The 26185-nt window shown below is 42.4% G+C and overlaps 2 protein-coding genes across 4 annotated transcripts in view; one reads left to right on the forward strand and one right to left on the reverse strand.

Moving 5' to 3' along the window:
* Positions 1-12267, forward strand: part of LOC137502966 (uncharacterized) — a 145309-nt gene extending 133042 nt beyond the window's left edge. For all 3 annotated transcript variants that reach the window (XM_068230228.1, XM_068230229.1, XM_068230230.1), the window contains exon 2: positions 11248-12267. In XM_068230228.1, coding sequence (XP_068086329.1) covers positions 11261-11989 — 729 coding nt within the window. In that variant the 5' untranslated portion in view covers positions 11248-11260 and the 3' untranslated portion in view covers positions 11990-12267. The remainder of the gene's footprint in view (positions 1-11247) is intronic.
* LOC136885332 (uncharacterized) overlaps positions 1-26185 on the reverse strand; it is a 199202-nt gene that overhangs the window by 29493 nt on the left and 143524 nt on the right. The gene's annotated exons all lie outside the window — the stretch shown is intronic.

Here is a 26185-nt window from a genome sequence, read left to right on the forward strand (position 1 = left end):
TGTGGCAATCGCTTAAAAAGCCAAGGCCACGGCCCCCCATGTACTTCAAAACATGGCAGCTCCTACGTTGCGGATAGGCCTATAATATACAAACTTGTACGACATTTTCTCGGGAGTAGGAAAACAGAATCACATAATTATGTATAACCGTTTTCAAAATCATGCCGCGATTATTTGTAACGAAATGTTCTGGCCAACATACAGTACCTGTTAACATGGATATGTGTTTGAGCTGGGGGTATATCTAGAATTAGCCTGGACAGTTTCCCGTGTAGTTGAAGAACTTACGTAAAAAATTATAATAAAAAATCCAACAATTTATTACTGGCCTTTAAAGAAGCGTTTCTCATGACTCGCAAGCTTAATTCACTCTCTCGCTAGTTGACTATCGGCGAAAGGTGAATAGTAATATTATAGAAAAAAAAAACCATGGCGCACAAAGCCCGAAGGCCTGCAAATTATGAGGTGCCGTGTGGTCAGAACGACGAATCCTCTCGGCCGTTATTCTTGACTTTTTAGACGGGGGCCGTTCTCTTACCGTCAAATAGCTCCTCAGTTGTAATCACGTAGGCTGAGTGGGCCTCGAACCAGCTCTCAGATACGGGTAAAAGTCCCTGACCTGGCCGGCAATGGGACCCGGGGCCTCCGGGTAAGAGGCAGGCATAACCCTACATCACGGGGCCGGCAATTCCAGATGCCAGCCCGAAAACATAATTATCCATGTCAGTGAGAAATGTAAATCTACGCCAAGATATCAGTAAAGACAAGACGTAAGCTATTAATAAGGGCATACTTCAATCTGAAAGCTTCAGGAGAATGTTCATATAAATCACCAAATTGGGTTTAGCAACAATGTTGACTAGGCTTACATATTTTGTAAGTCATAATACTAACCTATATACATTTTATCCTATTGATCTTGGAAATGAGCAAGTTTGTTGTACAACTGCCTTTTTGAGGTAAAGCAATTGGCATATGATTTGATAAAATGTTTGATTCTTGTGTTAAGGTAAGAGTTAACTACATCATAAATCAGATGGGACAGACATTGTCATCATATTCAAATTTCATTTAGGCTCCCGAAAAGTTCTACAGCTATTATAATATATTAATTTTATAATAGCAGAATTGTTTAATGTTCCACTTACATTCTGTAGATAAGAAGGATATCCAGCAAAAATAGTAGGAACTGCATTTTCCTTTAAAACAACTTTCCTCATAGACCGATCAAATAATTCTGGTTTGAAATGCGCTGAACATATTCTGGTATACGGAGTAGGTTTCCAATTTTCTCTGTTAACAGCCTTAATCCACTCTGCTTTCCTTGCTTCATTAACTGGAAACCTGACAAAAATTGACAGACAAGATAAGCTATAACCTAAAAATTATTACGAGATGTGGAAGGTACTTCAGGGAGTCGGAAATACTAGCACAATAGTAACGGACGTAATATAAAAATAATACTACATATTATTATGCTATAATTGAAATCTTACCTGTGAAATGTTATTCCTGGAATATTTTTTGTTTGCCGATTCGTGCAACCCACCGCACAACACCCCGACATTTGAGTAGTTACACCACCACCTTAATACTAATATTCTGTATCTTTTGACTTTTCGGTTTCGCACAGTGCTGACGTCTGAATATACGTTCTACCTTATTCCCTTCAATGAGTTATGGTAGATTTGATAGTGAACAACAACTAGCTTTCTCGCGGCTTCCTATGACCACACCCTTCATGTACTTCATCACCATTGGGCTTCGCTCTCCGAACTCCCAGCATTCTTTGCTTCCTGTAATATCGACTACATTGTGTAAGCAGCTCACAGCAAGCAAGCGAACGGCCAGATGCCAGGCACGGCTAGGGGAGGGAGCAGTGCGAGACACATGAACTTGACAGCTGCCAACTATCGGCCAGAGCGAACATATTCTTCGCAGCATTTTCAGTGAATATTACGGAATGTACATGATTTTTAACAGAAGTATATTTTTGGTCTTCCGGACCCGAGGTGTAGGGGTAGCGTGCCTGCCTCTTACCCGCAGGTTCGATTCCCGGCCAGGTCAGAGATTTTTACGTGGATCTGAGGGCTGGTTCGAGGTCCACTCTGCCTACGTGATTACAATTGAGGAGCTATCTAACGGTGAGATATGAGCCCCGGTCTAGAAAGCCAAAAATTACGACGGAAAGGATTCGTCGAGTCGACCATACGACACTCGTAATCTGCAGACCTTCTGGCTGAGCAGCGGTCGCTTGGTAAGCCATGGCCCTTCGGGGCTGTTTGTTTGATACGTTTTTTGACTGAGAATTAGCGTGGACAGTTTTGCGTCAAAAATAAGGATGGTAGCGGCCGTGACCTTAATTCAGGTGCAGCCCAGCATTTGCCTGGTGTGAAAATGGGAAACCACGCAAAACCATATCAAGGTTGCGGACAGTAGGACCCGAACCCACTATCCCCCTTTCCCATACCTCCGTTACCGAAAATCTTCGATGTGTTAGTGCAGCGTCTAACAATCAGAAAAAAGAAAACTTCTTGTTCAGTCCAATTTAACGTCTCGTTCATTCTAAGACGTAAGTTGGTCACCGATGTGCAATAGTGTATGACATCGTTATTTAGCATAATGAGAAACACATAACCACGTTTTAGTTATTTTAGCTCATTAAAATTCCTTCCCGTATCAGTGATTATAGATTTATTAGGATTGGTTAATAAGCTGTTTTAACAGTATAATCACTTGAATCTCTGGCCCCCGAAAGAAGAAGCAACATCATCGGCTTGTTGGCTGAACGATCAGCAGTGAATGGTGGTGGTGGTGGTGGTGATCATTGTTAAAGGAAATAAATCTGGGCACCCATCCTATCATCAGAGGAAAAACGGAAGAGGTCCGATCCTGCTAAGAATTATGACAAGGGCAGAAGAAAGGGAAAGGCGCGAAGAGGGACACCATAGGCGGTCCAGTCTCCAAATATCCGAACCTGTAATTGACAGAAAATATCCGAGAAGTGTAGGTAGCTGAACAGGAAACAGGGGTTTTAAAAAACAAACAGTTTTTAAGTTTCGCTACGGTGGGGATGAATTTTTATTTTCATACATTTTATCTGGAAGATTTTTCCGCCTACTTCGTCGACCAGTGGTTGGACACTCCACTTGAGCTGTGGAATTGTCATGGAAAACGACACCGAACAAACAATGCCTCTGAAGGATGAATTCTACTTGTATGTTCAACAGGGAGTTGGTACCTTGTCTGAAAACGGAAGCTGAAACATCCGCTTTTCAAAAAGCCAGGATGGATATGAATCTTAAAGGTTCGAAGAGAGAAACGAACTATTTAGACGAAAGAACTAAAAGCTTTGCAGCTAAATATGACGAAAGTGAAGACATCGATAACTTTTTGAGAAAAAATCTCTTATGTCATCACCGGCCTCTCACCACTGGTTACCGTGGTTCAAATCCCGGTCATTCCATGTGAGATTTGTACTGGACAAAGCGGAGGCAGGACGGGTTTTTCTCCGGGTACTCCGGTTTTCTCTGTCATCTTTCATTCCAACAACACTTTCCATTAACATTTCATTTGTCAGTCATTTATCATTTGCCCCAGAGGAGTGCGACAGTCTTCGACAGCCGGCACAATTCCTATCCTCGCCACCAGATGGGGGCTTCTTTCATTCCATTCTTGACTTGGTCAGATGACTGGAAACAGGCTGTGGATTTTTTCTCTTACGTCAGAAAAATGCACTGAAACGTGTTGCAACATTCTGAGGAAGAAATTAATAAATATCTTTCATAGTAACATTTTTAAATAATCAAGATTGTACATATATGACAAACAAACAGCTGCATTCAAAAAATGAGACTAGGGCTAACTTTTCGCGGATTCATGGCGTCCGTGGGTCAACTGACCCCCTATCGTATGTTTGTGCGAAGCTATACGGTACCACTTAGGTACTATTCCTAGATTAGCGCATGAATTCCAGCTGATGCTAACAATGAACCTTTTCGTGTCTTTTCGTATTAGTTTGAGTATATTATGATCGTATAAACGCAGGGTGTTTCAAAATAGTACCACTATTGGATATTCGGATACATTATTTTTGAAACTCGTCGTCCATGTAGCACACACTGACCCGTTAAAACGGATTCTGGAGTTCGGATATTTTGAGACGACACGTCGTAGGCTGGAGAACAAGAGTCGACATTGCCAATGTTCTCCCTAGAACCTTTTCAATGAGCCATTCTTACACACCGCCCAGCTAACATAACCTAGATATGTGCCAGTTAAATAATATCAATGCATATTTGAGTCAATGACTGTTCCAAATTAAAACGTAAATACTGTAAAACGGTTTATTTTAATGACAAATCATTATAGTCAGCGTAATTGCATCAGTTTAGCCTGACTATCACGTTGTGTCGTGCGCGAACGATGTCTGGAGTAGCGAAGGATCGCATGCGAGCATTCGATTCCGCATGACGTTTCAAACCCGCATGGCACTCCACATCAACCGAGTGATCAGCTCCGGAGTTACATGATTATGAACGAACAGTAGAACACTAGAAGTTCAAAATACTCTCGTTCTGATAACACTAAAAAAAGAATATAATATAATTGAACTATTCGTATAGTAGAACACTAGAAGTTCAAAATACTCTCGTTCTGATAACACTAAAAAAAGAATATAATATAATTGAACTATTCGTATAGTTCAATTATATTATTATTATTTTTTTACGTTGTTCACCCTGCCCGCCACGCAACGGAGGAACATTTCTGGGGAGAACACCAATCAATGCCAAGACTCAGCCAGGGACGAGTGGTCATCCCAAGAATTAGGAATTTAATAGAATATTGGTACAGTACTCACATCATTCCTTTGCATTAATGTTTTCAGCATATTTACCTGCTGCGCACGCTCTTGATTCATGTATTTATCGTAGTCCTTGGCATGGTAGATCTTGTAATGCCTTTTTAGGTTGAACCTCTATTTGAGTCAAAGCTTTGCGACAAACCATACACCTGGCCGTGCCTTGGAACTTTGTAAAGAGATAGAGGTTCTCCCATTCTTCTTTGAATTTGAGCGCAGGCGACGAGAGGAGCTTCATGGCAGTGCTACGTGGGTCGGACATGGCGATACATAACACGTGAACGTGACACAGATCTTACCAGTCGTTCGCTAGGCTGGCCAGGCGAGCCGGTGAGACTGCATACGTCACCCGTCCCAGCTCGCGGGCAAGCACAGTGCCATTTGCCATTCCCACAGCAAGCGTGGTGTGGCCAGACCTTGAAGCTGAGCGACGAACTTCCTAAGGCTGGTGTTACACTATCAAAGATCGTCTGTAAAATATTCTGTGCAGGTTCACTTTTATAAAAATATTATTATCATATATATTAATTCAGTAGTATAGATCGCTTTTGCGGCGCTCACAAGTAACCGATCGTGACAAATGAGCATTCAAAAGAAAGAGAATAGACATTAGCAGTGACGAATTACACTCCCATTTCATAAATACAGATAATTTATTTAAAATATGAGTTTAAAAACATGTACGAAGTTTGCGATTTGCAAATACTGTTGCTGTAGAAAAATACCCGCCATCATTGCTGACTACTTCACATTTTGGCCGCTGGGACGCCTGTTTTATGTCATTATAATATGCTGGAATTATCAGTTACGAAAATAATGATAATAAAACCAAAAATTACTTCCGGAACATTCGTCAGTATAATAACACCACGGCCGACTTGATGCGGCGCTCTAAGGAGCGCAGCGAGGGATTCAGTCGGCCGTGATAACGCACTTGCATTTGCTTCCGTTCAAGCGGATACCATACATGTTAAAAAATCAAAGATTACATTAAGTGGTGAGTAAGACTGTCTAATATTGTACTGATTTATGTATTTCTTAGTTCACCAGTAGTTTACCAGGGGCTGCCGGGGAATTTAAACTTCATTGGTTAATTCGAATAGCTCGGGGGCTGGGTTTTGTGCTGTCCCCAACAACTCTGCAACTCACACACCACACATAACAGTATCCTCCACCACAATAATACGCAGTTCCCTACATATGCCAGATGCCGTCCACCCTCATCGGAAGGTCTGCCTTACAAGGCCTGCACTTGGCTAGAAATAGCCACACAATAGCAAATATTAATGATAAAAAGTGAATATATAACGAGAAAACGATTTTTGAACCCTAGACCAAAGCCTTAAAAGTAAATAACTGCAACATGTCTTAGGAGGCCTCTTTATGATTTATTTTACGTTTCCTGATTGATACGAGCTTCAATATACCAAAACCGAGGGTCAATAGCACTTGAAACCGTGTCAACCATATTAAAGCAGTGTAAGTGTATTGTATTTTCATCTCATCACGGTGTTGAACATAACCGAGCTGTCAGCGGAGAGATGGCGTCGAATGAGTTTGAGTGGTGTCTTTAAAAGTAGGAAAGATCTCAATATGAAGATACAGTTGGAATTGAAGAGGACAAATTGGGGCAAATATTCATTTATAGGAAGGGCAGTTAGGGAATGGAATAACTTACCAAGGGAGACGTTCAATAAATTTCCTTTTCCTTCGCCATCATTTAAGAAAAGGCTAGGAAAACAACAGACACGGAATCTGCCACATGGGCGACTGCCCTAAATGCAGATCAGTAGTGACTGATTGATTGACTGATTGATTGACTGACTGACTGACTGACTGACTGACTGACTGACTGATTGATTGATTGATTGATTGATAAACCCATGAGCAAATCAAAAGAGTGTCACTTCTTCTAATCCCTCAGTCAATGTTAAAGCCTCCCTCCACACCTATACGTAATTTTTTTTTTTTTTTAAAAGCAATTAAAGCCGACTAATCTAATCACCGGGCGAGTTGGCCGTACGTTTAGGGGTGCGCAGCTGTGAGTTTGCATCCCGGAGATACCACTGTCGGCAGCCCTGAAGATGGTTTTCCATGGTTTCCCATTTTCACACCGGGCAAATGTCGGGAGCTGTAACTTAATTAAGGCCACGGCCGCTTCCTTCCCAATCCTAGGCTTTTCCTATCCCATCGTCGCAATAATACTTATCTGCGTTGGTGCGATACAAAGCAAACTGAAAAGAAAAAGAAAAAAAAACACAAATTTAATCGCAACCTGAACATAATTATACTTCAACACCGAAGATACTATTATTGAATAAACATGAATAACCCGTAACCTCCTGCCCAAATCATCGACCCTGACACAGCTGCCTCAACATAAGCCTTAGGTAGCCATAACTGAACTAAAAATATAGGAAGCCTTACTAAAAAAACCCGCCAAAATTAAAACCAAAAAAATAGGGCATTAAATAAACTAACATTTGTCAATAATCTCAAATCCCAGTTTCCGTATACACTATAAACCATTAAATAACCCCACCAAGAGAGGTAAAAGAAGGCAACAAATACACCCCTGTCTCCTACATACTATACTCCACTAGTATAGTAGTAAGCTCAACCTGTAAGTTAGTATTGTAAGCCGTGGTGTTAAGCACTATCGGGCAAGTTGGCCGTGCGCGGCTGTGAGCTTGCATCCGGGAGATACCCCACAGTCGGCAGCCCTGAAGATGGTTTTCCGTGGTTTCCCATTTTCACACCAGGCAAATGCCTGTACCTTAATTAAAGCCATGGCCGCTTCCTTCAAACTCCTAGGCCTTTTCTATCCCATCGTCGTCGTAAGATCTGTGCCGGTGCGACGTAAAGCCACTAGCGAGAAAAAAAAAAAAAAAAAAAAAAAAAAAAATTAAATACTGGAAATATTTAAGTTGTATGAGAATTCGTATACGATGATGCTGGATTTAGAATGTTAAACTAGTAGTATTTCTTGTAATATTGTCTTTCCATTCAATTGCTTGTTATACTTTTGTTGTTGTTGGGTAATTATGTTTTAACTTTACCTCATTATCACACTACTGTAAGTGACTATTGCTACCGGGTTACTTCCCAATGGTCCGACTCGTTGGCTGAATGGTCAGCGTACTGGCCTTCGGTTCATAGGGTCCCGGGTTCGATTCCGGCCGGGTCGGGGATTTTAGCCTTCATTGGTTGATTCCAATGGCCCGGGGGCTGGGTTTTTGTGCTGTCTCCAACATCCCTGCAACTTACACACCACACATAACACTATCCTCCACCACAATAACACGCAGTTACCTACACATGGCAGATGCAGCCCACCCTCATCGGAGGGTCTGCCATACAAAGGCTGCACTCGGCCAGAAATAGCCACGCGAAATTAATTTCCCAATGGCGATGTATTTGTTAATAATAATGCATTACATCCATCAAAAGAGATCTAACGAGGAAGTCTACAGCAAAATAGAGAAAATTACGGACACAATCTGAAAAAAAAAAAAAAAAAAAGGGCACGATTTTACGGTCATCTGAAAAGAATGGACGGAAGAATTTAACTAAAGAGATCTTATTCAAACCCCAAAACCACAATTCCCTGGTTTAGAAATATCAAATGCTAGATATCTCAGCTGAAGACGCCCTTAACAGAGATCGCTTTCGCAAGAAAATATGGACGGACGGGCTAAACCAAGACGAACAACCGAAGAGAAGACACGGTACTGCTTGGACAGAGAGCGTAAGCAGACCCACTCACAAAGAATGAGGGAAATTTGGGCTCTAAAGAAGGCCAAGTTCAGTGTCAAATGCGACAAGACTTAACGTGGTCTTTGATGGCCCCAGAGAATTATATATATAATGCATTACGTCATGGCTTACTCATGATTCCTCCCTATTCGTGACTTCCCACTATAAAAGAAGAGTAGGTCTGTTGACATACCTGTTGTCCAGTAGTGCTCTTGTCAACCCAATTAGGAATGTTCTGCGAAGGAACTACACCAACCCGTAATTTCTTCTTCCGAGGCAAACCCAACAGTTCATTTTTGAGGTCCCGTTCGTAGTCCTCTGGCAAAAAGTGTGCAGAGCAAACTCGACAAGTACTAGCATTGATGCTATCTTTTCGTTTGCATCTTAAAATCCACTGCCTTTGAATACACTTATCTTTAGGAAAACTGTGGTAAACAACTTCAGAATTTCTACGGCCATTGTTTGTGCAGTCAGAAACGGCACAGACACTGTGGCTACTCATTTTTAAAACCCCATTATTTTACTTCGTAATAAATCAACCAGCTGCAACCCAAAGCTTGCTTACAGTCTCCACAGTGGCGTGTCCGCGCAGTGACGTCAGCGACCAGCGAGCCTCCTGGCGACTGCAGCGGAAACTGCGTTATCGTCCCACCTAATAAGGGTGAAACACACTGCTCTCACTGCATGTTGCATGAAGACAGGAAACCCACTATCCTCATGCTCACCCTTCGTTTGATGACAAGTTAGAATATACTTACATCCAATTCATCCTATTCTGACGAGCTTTAAATTGTCTGTGCTGGTTCTGTTGCCACGAATACTGTCTACTGGAAAAGACAGTGGGTATAAGAAAGGAATTTGCGGAGGGAAGAAAAGTGAGAATCTCACAACTGAGTAAGCTACATGGACATTCGCTGTGCGCTTGCATCCGGGAGATAGTAGGTTCGAATCCCACTGTCGGTAGCCCTGAAGATGGTTTTCCGTGGTTTCCCATTTTCACACTAGGCAATTAAGGCCACGGTCGCTTCCTTCCAACTTCTAGGCCTTTCCTATCCCATTGTCGCCATAAGACCTCTCTGGGTCAGTGCTACGTAAAGCGACTAGCAAAAGAAGAAGAGGAAGAAGAAGAAGAAGAAGAAGAAGAAGAAGAAGAAGACACCCAGAAAGATTACAAATGTACTTCAGGTTGAACAGGAAATTCAATAACTTACTAAGGATTACGTTACTGAACTGTTGTACACAATTTTGAGAATATACTAATAATAATATTAATAATAATAATACATTACAGCTCAGTTATCAAACCTGAAGCACCATACTCCTCGGAAACCTTGGTCATTGGAGGCAAATCACTTATTAAAGACATAGAGAAACAGGACAGGAGAAAACTGAGGAAAATTTTTGGTCCAGTGTACTCACAGGGAACGAAAGTCTCGAGAGCTTTATCAGCATTCTGAAAGGATCATCGAGACCATCAAAAGGCGATTACGGTTCTGTGGCCACATTCTCAAAATGAACAATGACAGGCTCACCAAAAGGATTCTCAACCTTGCTCTCTCAATGAAAGTCAAGAACAACTGGCTTAGTGAAATAGAAAAAAGGCTTTCAGGAAATTGGCATCCCACAGGAAACTGTTCTTGACCGACACCAGTTCAAAAAAGCAGTCAACAGCCATCATTTTGCTGAGAAAATGAATATCAGGACCAATAAATCACGGACTGAAGAACAGAGGAAAATATTCAGTGCCCTGATTAGAGATTTTGGGAGAAGGAAAAATAAACATCACCAAAGTAAGTTCTATCGCGCTCCACAGATGGGCATAACACTGAATAATAATAATAATAATAATAATAATAATAATAATAATAATAATAATCGTATGGCCTCAGCTACCGTTTGCAAGCATTCTAATTTAACGCCATCTGGCTGTCTGCTCGTCAATTTCGACGTTCCGTTTTACTCTTGGCTCACTAGATGGCAAAGTACACCGAACCGAGCATGACCACGTATTTAACATTTGAGCACCCTACAAATAGTGCCGTCAAGTTACGGTTATGTTTTGAATCTTTACTTTAGCTTATTTATATAACTTCTGGGGGTCTTTGTCCAAATCATTGTGCAGATGATGGAATTCTCCCATTGGCTTCCTTTTAGCTAGTACTAGGTTTACTCAGCACCGATGTCTTCTTTTGCGATTTTTCCTCCGACGCCTCGTCAGGTAGGGACTGTCCAGAATTTAAACTAAATCATCATCCATCTCACAGACTATTTAATACGTTTAATAACTTGACAACGTCTACTACGGAAACACACACATACCTGTACGGAGTACAGATGCCAACTGACAGCCGCGCGACGATCGCAGTCACGTGTAGTCGCTTGAATCGAAGTCGCCTGTAGATGGGACTCTCATAAGGTGGCCTGGCGTAGAGCTAACCACACCGGCCTAACTGTGGTCAAAGAAGACACTGCATATGTTGTGGAAACTACGGTCTAATGGGAGTATAGGGACTCTCTCTATCGTTCCTATGGCATTAAGAGAGAGAAATACGATCTCCCCCATGTCATCAGGAGGATTAAGGAGTTGTACTCAGTATCTAACGTTGTATTTCTTCCCTTTGTTGTAGGAACCAGAGGAACATGGCTGCCGACCAACGACCAGGTCATGAGGACGTTTTCTCTGCCAGCCGGACTGCGCGGTGTGGTGGCGAAGACCACCCTTCAACATGGGGTCCAAATTCATCGGGCCTTCATGAAGATGGTGTGGACGTTACCCCGCCGCCGGTGAGGTTCGTCAGGGAGGGCGCCGTCCAGCAAGGCAGGAAGCGGGTCTCTGCTTACAAGTGGCGTCGGGATATGGCCAGAGCAGTCCGGCACCGGGAGAAGACGAGGCAGGAGGAGCAGGAGTTCGTTGGCGGAGCACCTGGTGTTCCATCTACAAGGGAAGGGGAAGAAGAAGAACTAGCCTCCACCACCGCCAACAGCATCAGCGACCTTGCAGCGTCTGTTGCTGCTATATACCTAGGGATGCTAAATAAGAAAATCGAACGGTCGCACCAACTTGCCCGCCTGGAGAAACCACAAATCCTCCAGACTGCATTATCATTATTGGTGCGGTTTAAGCATCCCAATGGGAATGACATCTTGTACCCGAGGAGTAAGACTGTGGACCGGGTCTACTTAGAAAGTAACGGAATCCCCACCCACGATATCCTCGCCCTTTACCAGCTTGTGGGCGAGGTTGTCCCACGTAGAGGCCTTGTACTCGACCTAGAAGAGGAGTACAAGGACCTGGTGGGGATGTACGGCCGAAAGGCGTTCGACCCGGCCAAGAAGCACCCGCAGTGCTACTACGTAGCCAGATGGTAGTAGTTACTCTGTGGTGCTGCTTGAAGACAGAATAACACCGACTCTCGGGTCACATTTCTACTCAACTGACCTACAGGGAGGAGAAGAAGATGACTGGAGGATCAGAAAGAAGAAGATGGCAGCACGAATCCCGGAGCCGTGAAGCTCTGTCCTGATCAAGGCACCGCCTGGAGGAAGAACCCACTTCAACCATGGGCGCCTCAAGAACTAAATTTGGGCTCTTAGAGAGCTTGTATAAATAACATATGCTTGTACTGGGACGTGAGTTTATTTCAAAATTGTAATTGTTATTATGATTGAATAAATGCTGTTTCTAGCCTGGACTCTCTTAAGATACCCGAGCGTGGGGAAACGGCGGGAGTAGATGGGACTCTCTTAAGCTACGCGACAGCTGTAATCGCGTGTAGTCGCTTCCAGTGGACGAGCAGCCTAAAAAGACTGTCGAAGCGGCGTTCTTACTCTCCGACACGTAAGCTGTAGTTCTTGACCTTGCAAGCATCAGTCGCCAATCTGAATCTCAGCTGTTAACAGAGCGAGACAGTTATCATTGCAACACCGCATTTTCGTACGTAAAAGTTTTGGTTTTACCTTAATGGTCGTGTGAACAGTCATAACTCCCGCTATTGGTGTGCAGAAAATCCTAATGGTGTTCAGGAAGTCCCTCATTATGACAGAAAGATTGGTGTCCGGTGTGCTGTAAGTGCAAGACGACTAATTCGACCTTTTCTTTTTTTTTCCGAGACGACAGTAAATGCAGAGATGTACCAAGATGACATGTTGACGCCGTTCTATCATCAATTAACGGAAGAAAAATCGCGTGGGTGGTTTCAACAAGATTTAGCCCCTGCTCACACAGCAGAAGATTTCCTTCTTATAATCTCAGAAGTGTTTGCAGACAGAGTGATCAGTGCTGGTCTGTTTTCCCCTCGTTTTCCAGATCTAGAGATCGGGCCAGCTAGGAAGACACCCGGTGAGGGGAAGTGTGCGAGTGAGAAAGCAGAGCCGTGGGAGCGAGAACGCTGACTTCCCCTTCTCGCTCAGTGTTGTGGCGACGTACAGTTGACCCGAAATATTTGTTAAAACTGCCATGTAACACTCCGCAGATTTTCAGTTAGTGGAATTACCTTTTAGCTGTAAATTACAGACATACCTAGCCGAAATGAATGTATTTAGAAGTGTTACAGATGATGGATAGATAAGGAGTTAGAACATAATTTAACCTCTTCTTATAGTAGCTGTCAAAATCGTTTCCGTGTATCAATTTCCGTAGTTCTTATTTTAAATTATAATTTGATGTAAGATTAACTTTACGACGCTGAAGATGTGCATTGTAGAATATGGTTTGCTATAACACCAGGCTTCATAACCTGAGCCACGTCATCTAAAATAAATCGATAATAATAATAATATTAATAATAAGATAATATACATCAAGAATGAAACACGCTACAAGAAAATTGAAAAACTCTCAGATACGATGGGAAGAAAGAGCATTTTTTTTTTTCGGTCATCTTCTTCTCAGAATGAAATCTAATAGATTAACCGAACAAATCTTTGACTTCTTCCGTAACCCAAAACAAAACCGAACTGGTTTAAAGAAACTGAAAAGGACCTGGTAGAATTAAAAATTACAGAAAATTCAGCTGCTGCTACTCTTTCCTGCACTTTCTTGCAATCTATCACGAACTTTTCTTCCACTGCCTCCCTTTCCATAAAGTCTATTACGTTCAAGATTGCTGCACCTTACGATGCAGGCTACTTTTAACGCCTTCCATACAGTCATAACGCACACCACCACTAACCACAGTTACTACACAACGAGAAATTAGAAAGCAGTGCGCAACAGCTGAGTGTAAACTTATGCACTGTACTGTCTTTGTAGCAGGAGCTCTGTTAGGAGGGGATGCGCTATGCGGGATAGTCCAAAGTGCGCATGCGCTCCCAGACGTCTTCCTAGCTGGCCCGATCTCTAACAGTGTGTGATTTTTGTTTGTGGGGCATACTGATAGAAAAAGTGTATCAAACAAATCCTCACACATTGGGGGATCTGAAAGAAAACATTACGAATGAAATCAGAAACATTACAGTGGCAGAACTAACTCAAGTCAGCCACAATGTGATTACCAGACACAATGACTGTATAACCCAGAAAGGATAACACTTCCAGCATCTTTTATAAGGTAAGATTTCATAATATAAGATCGTATACGCTCAAAGCAGGGCGAAAGCGCGCGATGTAAGTTCGGCTGAGGCAGCTGCCATAGCGCAGAGTAGAAACACCGTGCGTTCGGTCTTAGTTTATAAGAAAGACCCTGTAAATGCTTCATATTCCGAACAGCGACTGAAATTACTAGTATTTGTTTTACACAGAAAAAGTAACGTTTCTTTTACACTTGTATCAAACATTTCCAGGCCTGCTGTCATTTCTTGATGGATACAGTACTTTTGCATCCATCTCTTGGCACAGGCCAGAGTAAAGTGTAGCTTCCACCGAAGTCCCAGTCAACATCCATGGCTGTGACAATATTGGAAGTTGCTGAGGTATAGGTAGTGCAGAGTAATGACATTCAGAGCATGACTAGTGCATCTGAGTGTTATGAAAGGTGCTGCTCATAGGGTCAGTCGTGCTGCAATAGTACTATCTGACCCAGTGAGGAAAGCAATGACAAACTACCTCACTCCTCATCTTGCCTAGCACGCCTTATTTAGGTGCTGCCATTGGTTTTTGGAGTTGCCTTATAACCGCATAACCTTTGGTGGTGCTATTTGAGGATCCAACCAGCCTCTGGGCCTGATGACCTAACAGAGAGACAGACATCAAACATTTCAAGGAGCTTACCTGGTTTCTCCTCGCAGCAATCTTCAGTTCTTCTACCTTTGCGATCCTCTCTGTACCGCTGAAAACATCGTACTTAATTGCGTGACGAAGGTTGTAGTGTCTTTCTATGTTAAACTTTCTTACACCCAACAAAGTGAGATGACAAACTAAACACTGTGGGCCCTTCGGAGTCATGTGAAACAAATAGTCCCGCTCCCACCGCAAGTTAAAAGCAGAAGTTCCCATTTCACCCCATGTCCTTTGTCTTTTGACTGAATTGCTTCTACCGTCGTAATCCTTATCCATTCTTTAACACTTGATAAAAACTGACGAGGAAACAGCAGTTAGTTTAGGAGTAGAAACCTTCGGAAGGCTTGAACACAACGAAGAGCAGAAAGTTTTGACGGAGGACGAAGGGGAGGGGGAACACAGCTTGCTCACAGCCGGCTCGCGAGTAAGGGAGAGAGCAACTGATGGCGTACTGCGTCATGAAAGTTGCGAATGTGCTCGAACTGAACCGAAGTATTCCGAGCGTTTGCAAATCATTGCCAGCTATGTTAACATCAGCTGTGTCCTTCACTTATCGAACACGTATCCTGCACATTCCTGGATACACTGCCATGGTGTAGCTATAAGCAAACTACAGGGTGGCCCAAAAGTCCGTTAACATTTGACGAGACAATACTTCACGGAATATTGGATTGTACGAAATTCGAGTTAGAGTATTTTTTGCTTCAAGGGAGGAAATGTTTACTCCGAGAAGTCGAGAAATTCATGTAACCCAATTTCGAGTAATAGAGAAATAAATACACGCGGAGATTAGGACAAACTGCTGGGAGATTTGTTACTTCGAGATACTGAAAAATCGAGTAATGGAGGTTCGAGATATCGAGATTCGACTGTAGAGAAAAATATATATGACAACTGACAAATGTAATTATTTAAAACATAGATAAAAGAAGCAAAAGCAAAGCAAGGTCATCTGCGGACAGGCCATGAAGGCCCTGGGAGTGGTGGAAGGTAAAGGCTTCCTCGGCACTTGATGAGGTAGAGTGGTTAGCTCTGCGCCCGGCCGCCTTTGCTCCCATGAATTAACCTGGTACTCATTTTTGGTATAGGCTGAGTGAACCTAAGGACCATATTCACCTCCGCAAGTGAAAATCTCATTTCTTAAATTTTGCGACTTCCTGGCGGGGATTCGAACCCACGTCCTTCCGAGCGAACCGAGTACGCCTTTACCGCCTCGGCCAGGCAGCCCCTTTAAAAAGTAGATAGGCCTATATAATTGTTAGGTATTAACAAATAAATACGAAGGCTGAAAATAAGTAGGCCCAGTGGCAACGTAGTCCAGACACTCGCAGGAGATCAGTCATGCTCAAATAGTATACGGGAGCGGTCAGGTGGTGCTGTTGTCGGCGTGCAGTCATTTGACGTGCATCCAGTTGGGAGTGTTATGCTGTGTGGCACTGAAGTGAAGAGTGTCCATTTCACCGCTCTAAAGCACGTGATCAGCGTTGGCGGATTAAAATCGAGGTTGCCCGTGGCAAAAATGCATCGGAATGTTATGGGGGAATATGTGAAATCTGTGACGAGAATGCATTATCGTATAGGACGGTTGCACGATAGGTCAAGGCGTTTCGTGCGTGTCGGAATGAGAATGCGGATTTGCTCCGCCATCTATTCCTCGAGATCAGATTGAGACTGGGAGGTCTTGGAACACCCTCCGTACTCTCCAGACCTGTTTCCGAGACCACCGATTTCCTGCCGTGGCATCCATACTCCGCGCATTAGGGCGCTCCGTCGCTGTTAACAACAGAGAACGCCTTACCTACGGTCCCCAACGGCTTCCCGACATTTGGCGAAGGAATGTAATGGAACTGTACTTGCTGGTTCACTAAGTAATGCGTTATATAATATTGCCACTGTTTTATATACAGCCCCCTTAGTATTAGCCAACACTTGCCGCGCCCCAATGCCACCGCCCGTAAGCACGTATCTAGGAGACATATCTTACAATTCCACCTCTAGTAAATGCACTGATGCTGAATTCGGTGAGGAATATGATGATTCATTCGCGTTACACTCAGTATGTAACTTCCTTCCAAGCCATTTCGTTAGTTTTTGGCCTATGTGTTCAGGCCTCAGAGAAGTCGCAGATCAAAGTGCCCTTGATGTTCCAAAAGCTCATTTTTTATTCAATGTCCATGTGAAAATCGTTCGTTAACTAGGAGTATTATCTGATCCTGTAGCCATGTCCATCAAGAGAGGAATTCCTCAAGGCAGTATTATTGGACCTTTACGTTAAATGATATGCGTAAAAAACTAGACTCAGTCATAAGGCTTTTTGAACTGTTTAGAGTAATAGATAAATTACAAAATTGCGAGCAACTACAAAAAAACAACTCGACAATGTTGTGAGATGGACAGCAGGCAATAGTATGAAGATAAATGGTGTGAAAAGACAGGTTGTGTTGAGTTTCCGTGATTTCCCATTTTCACACCAGGCAAATGCTGGGGCTGTACCTTAACTAATGCCACGGCCGCTTCCTTCCTACTCCTTGGCCTTCCCTATCCCATCGTCGCCATCAGACCTATCTGTGTCGGTGCGACGTAAAAAAACTCAGAAGGTATCCCTGAACAACCTCTGGAAGTTTGTCGGTGGAGTTCGGCTTAACCCTGTATAAAATTCAGGTAGAAATGTACAGTCTACTCCGCAAGGATTATTACATAATACACCAAACTCTCGATTAACCGGGATAATGTAGGATTAAAGGCTTCCCGGATAAGTAAAATCGCGGCTAACCCGCAAAAAGTTAAAAAAATAGAACAGGCGTACTGAAAGTAATAAATGATACTACTGTATTGTTTTTGTTAACTTACCTACAATTAATAAATGGAAAAATAGACAGCACTTTTCGTTGAAACTAATAAGGCAAAGAAAAATATTCAAACTACCTAACTTTACTCATTCTGAATATAATCAGTCATGGTTTTCAGTTTTTGTACCGAGAAACACTTTCTCTCTTTATTTTACTTCTCAAGTTTCTCTGAACAAGCTTTTTGGTGATGAGAGCATCATTCTGGCAATATTATCCCGACCCTTTGTAGTGCTGTATTACTGTAACTCCTAACACTCGTGCATTTTTAGTGCTTTTAATATCGCGGTTAAGCCGCAACGCGGTTGATTCGATTACGGTAAATCGAGAGTTGAGTGTATAGTCCTCTCCGTGTAAGGACGTACCCTAAGGGTGCAACCTTACCCTTTCTCCCCTGTAATATTAAGATATTGATTTATGGTTACTTTTCTTGCTGTTGGGTCTTTTTCAGTGTCGGTAACCATACAGTTTAGGGACCCTACTTGCCGATACGACGTCTTACATTTACCGTTAATCTGGCACGTTGGCAACGTTTCAATCACTGCTCTAGCGTGAAGTGCATGTTGCCACCGCATCGCCATTAAAGTCACTAGTGATACATTTGCGAGATTATTTAAAGCATATTTTCTTTTTCTGTGGGATTGTAAATCTATTTGGCTAATACCAGGTAAGTAGGATAGTGGCATGTTCGGATAATGCATTTAATAACATAGTTTGTGTGAAATGATGAAAGTGCTCAAATACGCCCGTCTCATGTCTAGATCTACCGGTACATGAAATAACTCTTGCGGGACGAAATTTTGGCAGTAGAACTTATAACATTATTATTTTCAAATCCGCAGTGAACTTGAAAGCTGACCTAAATTCCGTTCACGGAGCGTGGCACATTAGTATTCCTATATGTTTCCTGATAAGCTTGAAGATATAACCAGCCTGCAGGCTGAAAATATGCCCAATAATCTCTCTCCTTACTGGTTACCGGTATTGAAGAGAGAAGGAAATATTCGCGCAAAAGAAAGGGAAGTCATTGGATGTCTGGAACTTTCGAAAATCACACTGCAAAGACTTATTAAATAAATTGCATCGTTTAACACGCCCCTCTTTTCAAGAATATGGTTGTAGTACGCCTACTGTATATCAAAATAAAGACAGATAATTAAAGTGAGAAAGTGTGTTTATTTCCTTAATTCCTCATTGAGGAGATATTCATAATTATCTTGATTTATTTCATCTTATCTTTTATCATTTACCAGGGTAGGGAAACATTCATTATCGGTGTTTACATTGAGGTTAGTTTGTTATGGTTATGTCTGATGATTTTAATATGTAACCAGGCAGGTTGGCAGCAGTTATCAGCCATTACAAAAAAGAGAAAAGAAGAGCATCGGGCGGCGATATTTATTTTCTGGGGTATTTCCTTACGTGGCAATTACTATATGTTAGTTTCAATACTGCCATTCTTTCCTACAAATGATTCTGGAGGAGAGATGTGTTCATTACGCCTGCCATGGTCCAACCTACCCGCCCCTAGAAGTATATTTACTTTTATAACCTAAAGTAGTGGTCCAGGCGCCATTATCCATTGCTTCTGCCAAGGATCACGGGCATTGGACGTTACCAACCACTGCAAAACAAAAGACTAAAGAAGCCCGCGAAGTTTGAATCTGTCATGGCGTCGAACGGTAACTTTACATTTTCTCAATTTCTCCTTTAATCTCGGGGCTTACGGCAAGAAAAAAAAAAGGTCATTTAATTAGCTTTAAGGTAGTTTTGCACATCCAGGCTAATCTCTGGCATGAGAACAGTGGCCCCTAGAGGCTTTATCTATGGCCGCGGCGCATACTGTCCGCACGGCAAGAAAAAAGGTAGTTTAAGAGTTGTGCCAACGGCCGTAGCTGTATTGAAACACCGGATCCCATGAGATCTCTAAAGTTTAGCAACATTGGGCGTGGTCAAGATTTGGATGGGTTGCCACGCGCTGTTGGTGGGGGGTAAGGGAACGGAAAGGAACTGGCCACCCTACCGTACGTAAACTCCGCCTCAGGCACACCTCTGCAGAGGTTCGAACCTGCCTTCGGGCAGAATACACCATTAGTAGCTGTAATCTATCTTTGCATATTCAGGCCAATTTCTGTCATGAGAACAGTGGTCCTTTCGGGGCAACCCTCGCTTCGAGAGACTCTATTCTATCGCCACGAGTGTTGCCAACTTAGCGGATTTTCCGCTAAATTTGGCGGAATTAGAAGACTGTCGGCGGAGAAATATATCATTTAGCGGACAGCGGATTATTTTGGCGGAATTCTAGATTTATTATAGCGGAATTTAGTGCTTTATCCATTTTCTGTATTTCTTGTCTGGAACTAACAGTCACATGAGGAAAACATGTTATTTGGATTTGATGTTATGAAATCAAGGTATCATAAATTTGCAATGCGTGGGGAAAGGTTACTTATCTCTTAGTTGATGAATGACGACAGATAATGAAACTGTGAGAGAGTAGCAGTTATATTTATGCTATGAAAGAAGACCGTTTAATGAACTGGCCTGTTCTGTGTGTGGTCCTTGAGGTAGGGGATTCATCTAGTTCCCACCTGGCACTAAAACGCCTACAAGTTTTAATTCGCCGGCTCGCAGGCAGGCAGTGAAAATCACAGATTAGGTGAGTGCAGACATTTATTATTATTATTATTATTATTATTATTATTATTATTATTATTATTATTATTATTATTATTTGAGATCGGATTTCTTGGCGGAATTTTAGCGGATTTTTAGTAGTATTTAGCGGATCTTGAAAATATAAGTTGGCAACACTGATCGCCACGGCACATCCCGTCCGCACCGTAAGATAAAAAAGTTCTGTATAGCCATATCCAACCAACAGTTGGCAGCGTTGCTATTCTACTCATCTCTACTTACCTGAGCGCTACGAATGGAAACCAAAGTACTAAACAAAGGACAGTCACTTCGCGCACGCCACATAGTGTTGCCTCGTGTTACTAACATTGCGGAGTAGACTCTTACAGCTTTGCCAAAATTCATCATTCAGGAAATCGAATTGTGTTGCTTAGTCAACTAGTTTATCACTGAACAGTATGAAACTAAGCCCCTTGTTTTCGATTGAATGCTGTATATGTCAGCTTGTCCGACTCGTTGGCTGAATGGTCAACGTACTGGCCTTCGGTTCAGAGGGTCCCGGGATTGATTCCCGGGCGGGTCGGGTATTTTAATCGCTTCTGATTAATTCTTCTAGCCGGCCCCGTGGTATAGGGGTAGCGTGCCTGCCTCTAACCCAGAGGCCCCGGGTTCGATTCCCGGACAGGTCAGGAATTTTTACCTGACCTGAGGGCTGGTCCGAGGTCCACTCAGCCTACGTGATTAGAATTGAGGAGCTATCTGAAGGTGAGATAGCGGCCTCGGTCTAGAAAGCCAACAATAACGGCCGAGAGGATTCGTCGTGCTGACCACACGACACCTCGTAATCATCAGGTCTTCAGGCTGAGCAGCGGTCGCTTGGTAGGCCAAGGTCCTCCAAGGGCTGTAGTGCCATGGTTTCTTTATTAATTCTTCTGGCTCGGGGACTGGGTGTCTGTGTCCATCCCAACACTCTCCTCTTCATATTCAGACAACACACCATACTACCAACAAGTACAGAAACACGCAATAGTGATTACATCCTTCCAAATAAGGTTGGCGTCACGAAGGGCATCCGGCCGTAAAACAGGACCAAATCCACATGTGCTACCCCACAGGTGTGGAAAAAGCTGTAGGAAAAGAATAAGAATGTGTATGTTAGCTTACCAGAAATGTCCTGCGCAGATTGCTGAAATCATCTGCACCTGCCTTTTTCAATGTCCCCTTCTCAACATTCTTTTTTCTTTCTTTAATCTCCAAGCCTCTATCATACGGATGCTTTCTTTTAATTGGCGTTTTTCTAGACATAAACGCAGGCAATCCCTCGAAAATAGTCGGTAAAGAACCAGCTTTCAATGTTGGTCTTTCATACACGTATACTCTTTCCACTCCGTCAGTACCCTTATACGAAACTTCACGCTGTATACATTCGGGCTCAAAATGTTTAATACACACGACACTCGAAGACGAAGGTACCCAGTCCTTTCTTCGAATATTCTGCAACCACTGTTTACGCAATTCTTGATCTTTTGGGAAACTGAAACTCGATACGTAATTACTTACGACACCTTTTACGACATAATTACTCGTGCAGCCCGGTACACAACATTTCCCCGGCATTTTAGTTCCGAAAAAGAAATATGCATAGGCTAAAAGCACACGGCGTACCTCTGAAACCCAAGCAGCTGTCGCTGCCTGAGCGGAGAGCGGCTAGGCCCGGTGACGTCACAAGGCCTCGCCCCTCCCCAACATTCTCGCTGCTACTGTGGTGCGTCGTAGTTCAGGGCAAGCAAAGTCAGATGTAGTAATGGGATAATCGAATGACCTCCATCCGATTACTTAAATAATCGAAAAAATAATCGAATGGAGAAATACTCTATTCGATTGCCTCATTGATCCTAATGGAGTTTCGGTTGGATAATAAAAAAATAATCGAATGGAAAAATATTCACTATTCAACTGCCTCACTCACTCGAATGGAGCTTCGAATGAATAATCGAAAAAATAATCGGATGGCAAAAATATTCACTATTCGATTGCCTCATTCATTCGAATGAATAATAGAAAAATAATCGAATTGGGAATATAATCGAATAAGCTATTATTCTGTATTTGATTATCCCATCACCAGAGGCGCGATGCGACCCCAAGACTTCTTGCACACCGTTACCAATAGCGACACAACACCAAAAACATTAAAAAGTGACTGAATGTAATCACTGGGGCCCAGATTCGTAGGTAATTACAAATTGGAATGGAATTGGCTATGACATTTAGTGCCGAGAATGTCCGAGGACAAGTTCAGGTCTCGACCTGCGCGTCGTGATGAGGATAAAGACACATACAGTCAGCCCGCGTGCCAGCGGAATTAACCAATTATGGTTAAAATTCCCGACCCTGCCGGGAATCGAACACGGGACCCTTGCGACCAAAAGCCAGCATGCTAACCATTCAGCAATGGAGCCGGACAATTACACATTTATTTTACTTTACTTGTAGACAACTGGAAGTGGAAAATGTCGACGAATTGTGGTTCTGATATGGTTATACTTCGGTTTCATTTGACATATTCTTAGTAATATTACATATATTACTGACTGCCTTAGGAGTAACCAGCATGGCAAGGTTATTCCATTTAGTGTGTAAGATGTATGAGACAGGAGAAATGTCATCCGATTTTTGGCAGAATGTTGTTATACCTATTCCCCCCCCCCCAAAAAAAAAAGCCGGTGCTGACAAGTGTGAAAACTACCACACCATTAGTTTAGTATTTCACGCCTGCAAATTTTAACACGTATTATTTACAGAAGAATGGAAAGACAAGTTGAAGCTGAGTTGGGAGGAGATCAATTTGGCTTCAGAAGGAATGTAGGAACATGTGAAGCAATTCTGACTTTACGTCTGATCTTAGACGATCGATTTAAGAAGGACGAGACCACGTACATAGCATTCGTAGATCTAGAAAAGGCATTCGATCATGATGATTGAACCAAGCTATTTAGGATTCTGAAGGTGATTAGGATCAGATACCGAGAACGAAGAATTATCTACAATCTGTATAAAAATCAGTCTGCAGTGATAGTGATAGGAATTTATAGGAATTGGCGGCAATACAGAAAGGAGTGAGGGAAGGCTGCAGTCTGCCCCCCTCTCCATTTTCAATGTTTGCATAGAACACGCAGTAAAGGAAATCAAAGAGGAATTTGGAAAGGAAAAAACAATCCAAGGAGAGGAAATCAAAACCTTGAGATTTGCCGATGATATTGTTATTTTATCTGAGACTGCAGAAGATATCGAGAAGTTGCTGAATAGTATGGACGAAGTCTTGGGTAAGGAGTACAAGATGAAAATAAATAAGTCCAAAACAAAAGTTATGGAGTGCAGTCGAACGAAGGCAGGCGATGCAGGCAATATTAGATTAGGAAATGGCAGTCTTAAATGAACTAGGTGAATACTGTTACTTGATTAGTAAAATAACTAATAATGGCAGAAGTAAGGAGGACATAAAATGCAGACCAGCACAAGCAAGGAAGAGCTCTTTCTAAAGAAAATAAATTTGCTCATTTCAAACATTGATATATGAATCAGGGAGATGTTTCTGAAGACTTTCATCTGGAGCGTGGCATTGTATGGAAGTGAAACGTGGACGATAACTAGCTCGGAAACACAGAAAATAGAAGCTTTTGAAATGTGGTGTTACAGACGAATGCTGAAGGTGAGATGGATAGATCGAATCACAAATGAAGAGATACTGAATAGAATTGGCGAGAGAAGATCGATTTGTCTAAATTTGATGAGAAGAAGAGATAGAATGATAGGACGTGTCCTAAGACAACCAGAACTTGTTCAGTTGGTTTTGAACGAAGTGTAGGCGGTAAGAACGGTAGCTTGTTGTTTAAAGGGGCCTAACATCTAAGGTCATCAGCCCAAGAACGGTAGGGGTAGACCAAGGTATGAATATGACAAGCAGATAGAGCAGATGTACGATGCAATAGTTACGTAGAAATGAAAAGGTTAGCACAGGATAGGGTGACATGGAAAGCTGCATTAAACCAGTCTATGGACTGATGACTCCAACAACAACATTACATATACGACATATTATGCGAAGAATGTAAGATGTTTGTACAAATAACATTAACTTCATATAGAACATTTATTTCATTTTCAGGGCATGAGGGCAACAGGAAATTAGCTACAACAATTCTTCGTTAACAAATCATACCCAATCCTGTACCATACAAGATAAATGCTATAATCGAAATTATTCATTTTATCTATACGTTGGGAATTCCAGGTTATGTTCGATCATGGATAAGACTGTCCGACTCGTTGGCTGAACGGCCAACGGTTCAGAGCGGTTCAGAGGGTCCCGGGTTCGATTCCCGGCCGGGTCGGGGATTTTAACCTTAACTGGTTAATTCCAAAGGCACTGGGGCTAGGTGTATGTGTTGTCTTCATCATCATTTCATCCTCATAATGACGCGCAGGTCGCCTACGGGTGTCAAATAGAAAGACCTGCACCTGGCGAGCCGAACCCGTCCTGGGATATCCCGGCACTAAAAGCCATACGACATTTCATTTCATGGATAAGACTGACAGTGTCCGAGCTTTACTAATAACCCAAAATGTGTTTCAAAATCAGTCTCATCGTAGTCCTCAAAGTATGTAGCGCGTTCTTTTACTTCCTAGGAAGTTTTATTGCATAATTTTGGTCATAATCCACGTCGCTGTGATTTTCTCTTTTAATTAAATATTCCAGTCGTCTACGAGCTGTCATGTTGCAAGCAGATTTCCTAGTTTACCGGCCGATCTTTCTCCGGTATAATTTTAAACCGAGATAATGCCCAAGAGTGGTGGTGGTGATTATTGTTTTAAGTGGAAGTGCAACTGGGCAACCATCCTCTATTAACACTGATCAGAGTGGGAAAATGCAGGTACCGGCCAAAGAAAATCAAGAGCTACAAAGAGTGTGGAAATGAAAGAATCTCCAGGCCTCGATACCTAATGAAAACCTTACGACGAAATACAAGATATACTATGTAATAGGGATGTACTGAAACACTACCGATAGATGTCTCAAGTGTAGTACCCGGTATGCGCTTGTCGATCGTCATTTGTTTTTATGTGTTTTTAATGGAAGGTACCTAGTTAAATGCTGAAGTTAAAGATTTAATACATCGTTACGACAACAAAGACGACAAGAAAATTGTGATGCCTGACTATTGCTGTGCCCCAATGTCCCAAAATCAAGGTCGACCGTATTCATACCATCAGTTTCCTAAGCAAGATGCTTTCCGTAAAAAGTGGTTGCATGCGATTCGTAGGCAGGACCTATGGAATAAAAATGACTCCTAATATCAAAGTCTGCTCGAAACATTTTACAGATGGAGATTGTCATTACTGAAACTGGTAAGTTAAGCTAATTAGTACTAATTAAGAAATACATTTATAATAAGGTAGTACATTATGAAAAGTTAACATGACCTATTTCAATAATTTTAGGCGAAAGACTTAAGGAGAACACTGTACCTTCGATATTGTCATGGTATGGCACCGGCACCTTGGAAATAACTCCGAGAGCAAGAAGATAAAGAAGTAGAAAAACAGCCATAACACCGTGTGCGGTACGGTACCCTGAATCACACAGTGACCTATAATTTGACACTGGAGCACCATCAATTTCAGACTTCCTGAACATTACTTCCAAATTTTAAATTTTTATACCGGTATTTGTTTTATGGTCCGAAACAAGATCCTGAAACTCGTGCGCTACACGGAAATGAAGTTCAGTCGTACTGGATGTAGCCCCAGGCACTGCTGTCACACCAATGTCGTGCCTTATGTACGCCTATAACCGACAAAGAA

The sequence above is a fragment of the Anabrus simplex genome, chromosome 14, assembly GCF_040414725.1.
Source record: "Anabrus simplex isolate iqAnaSimp1 chromosome 14, ASM4041472v1, whole genome shotgun sequence".
Lineage (NCBI taxonomy): Eukaryota > Metazoa > Arthropoda > Insecta > Orthoptera > Tettigoniidae > Anabrus > Anabrus simplex.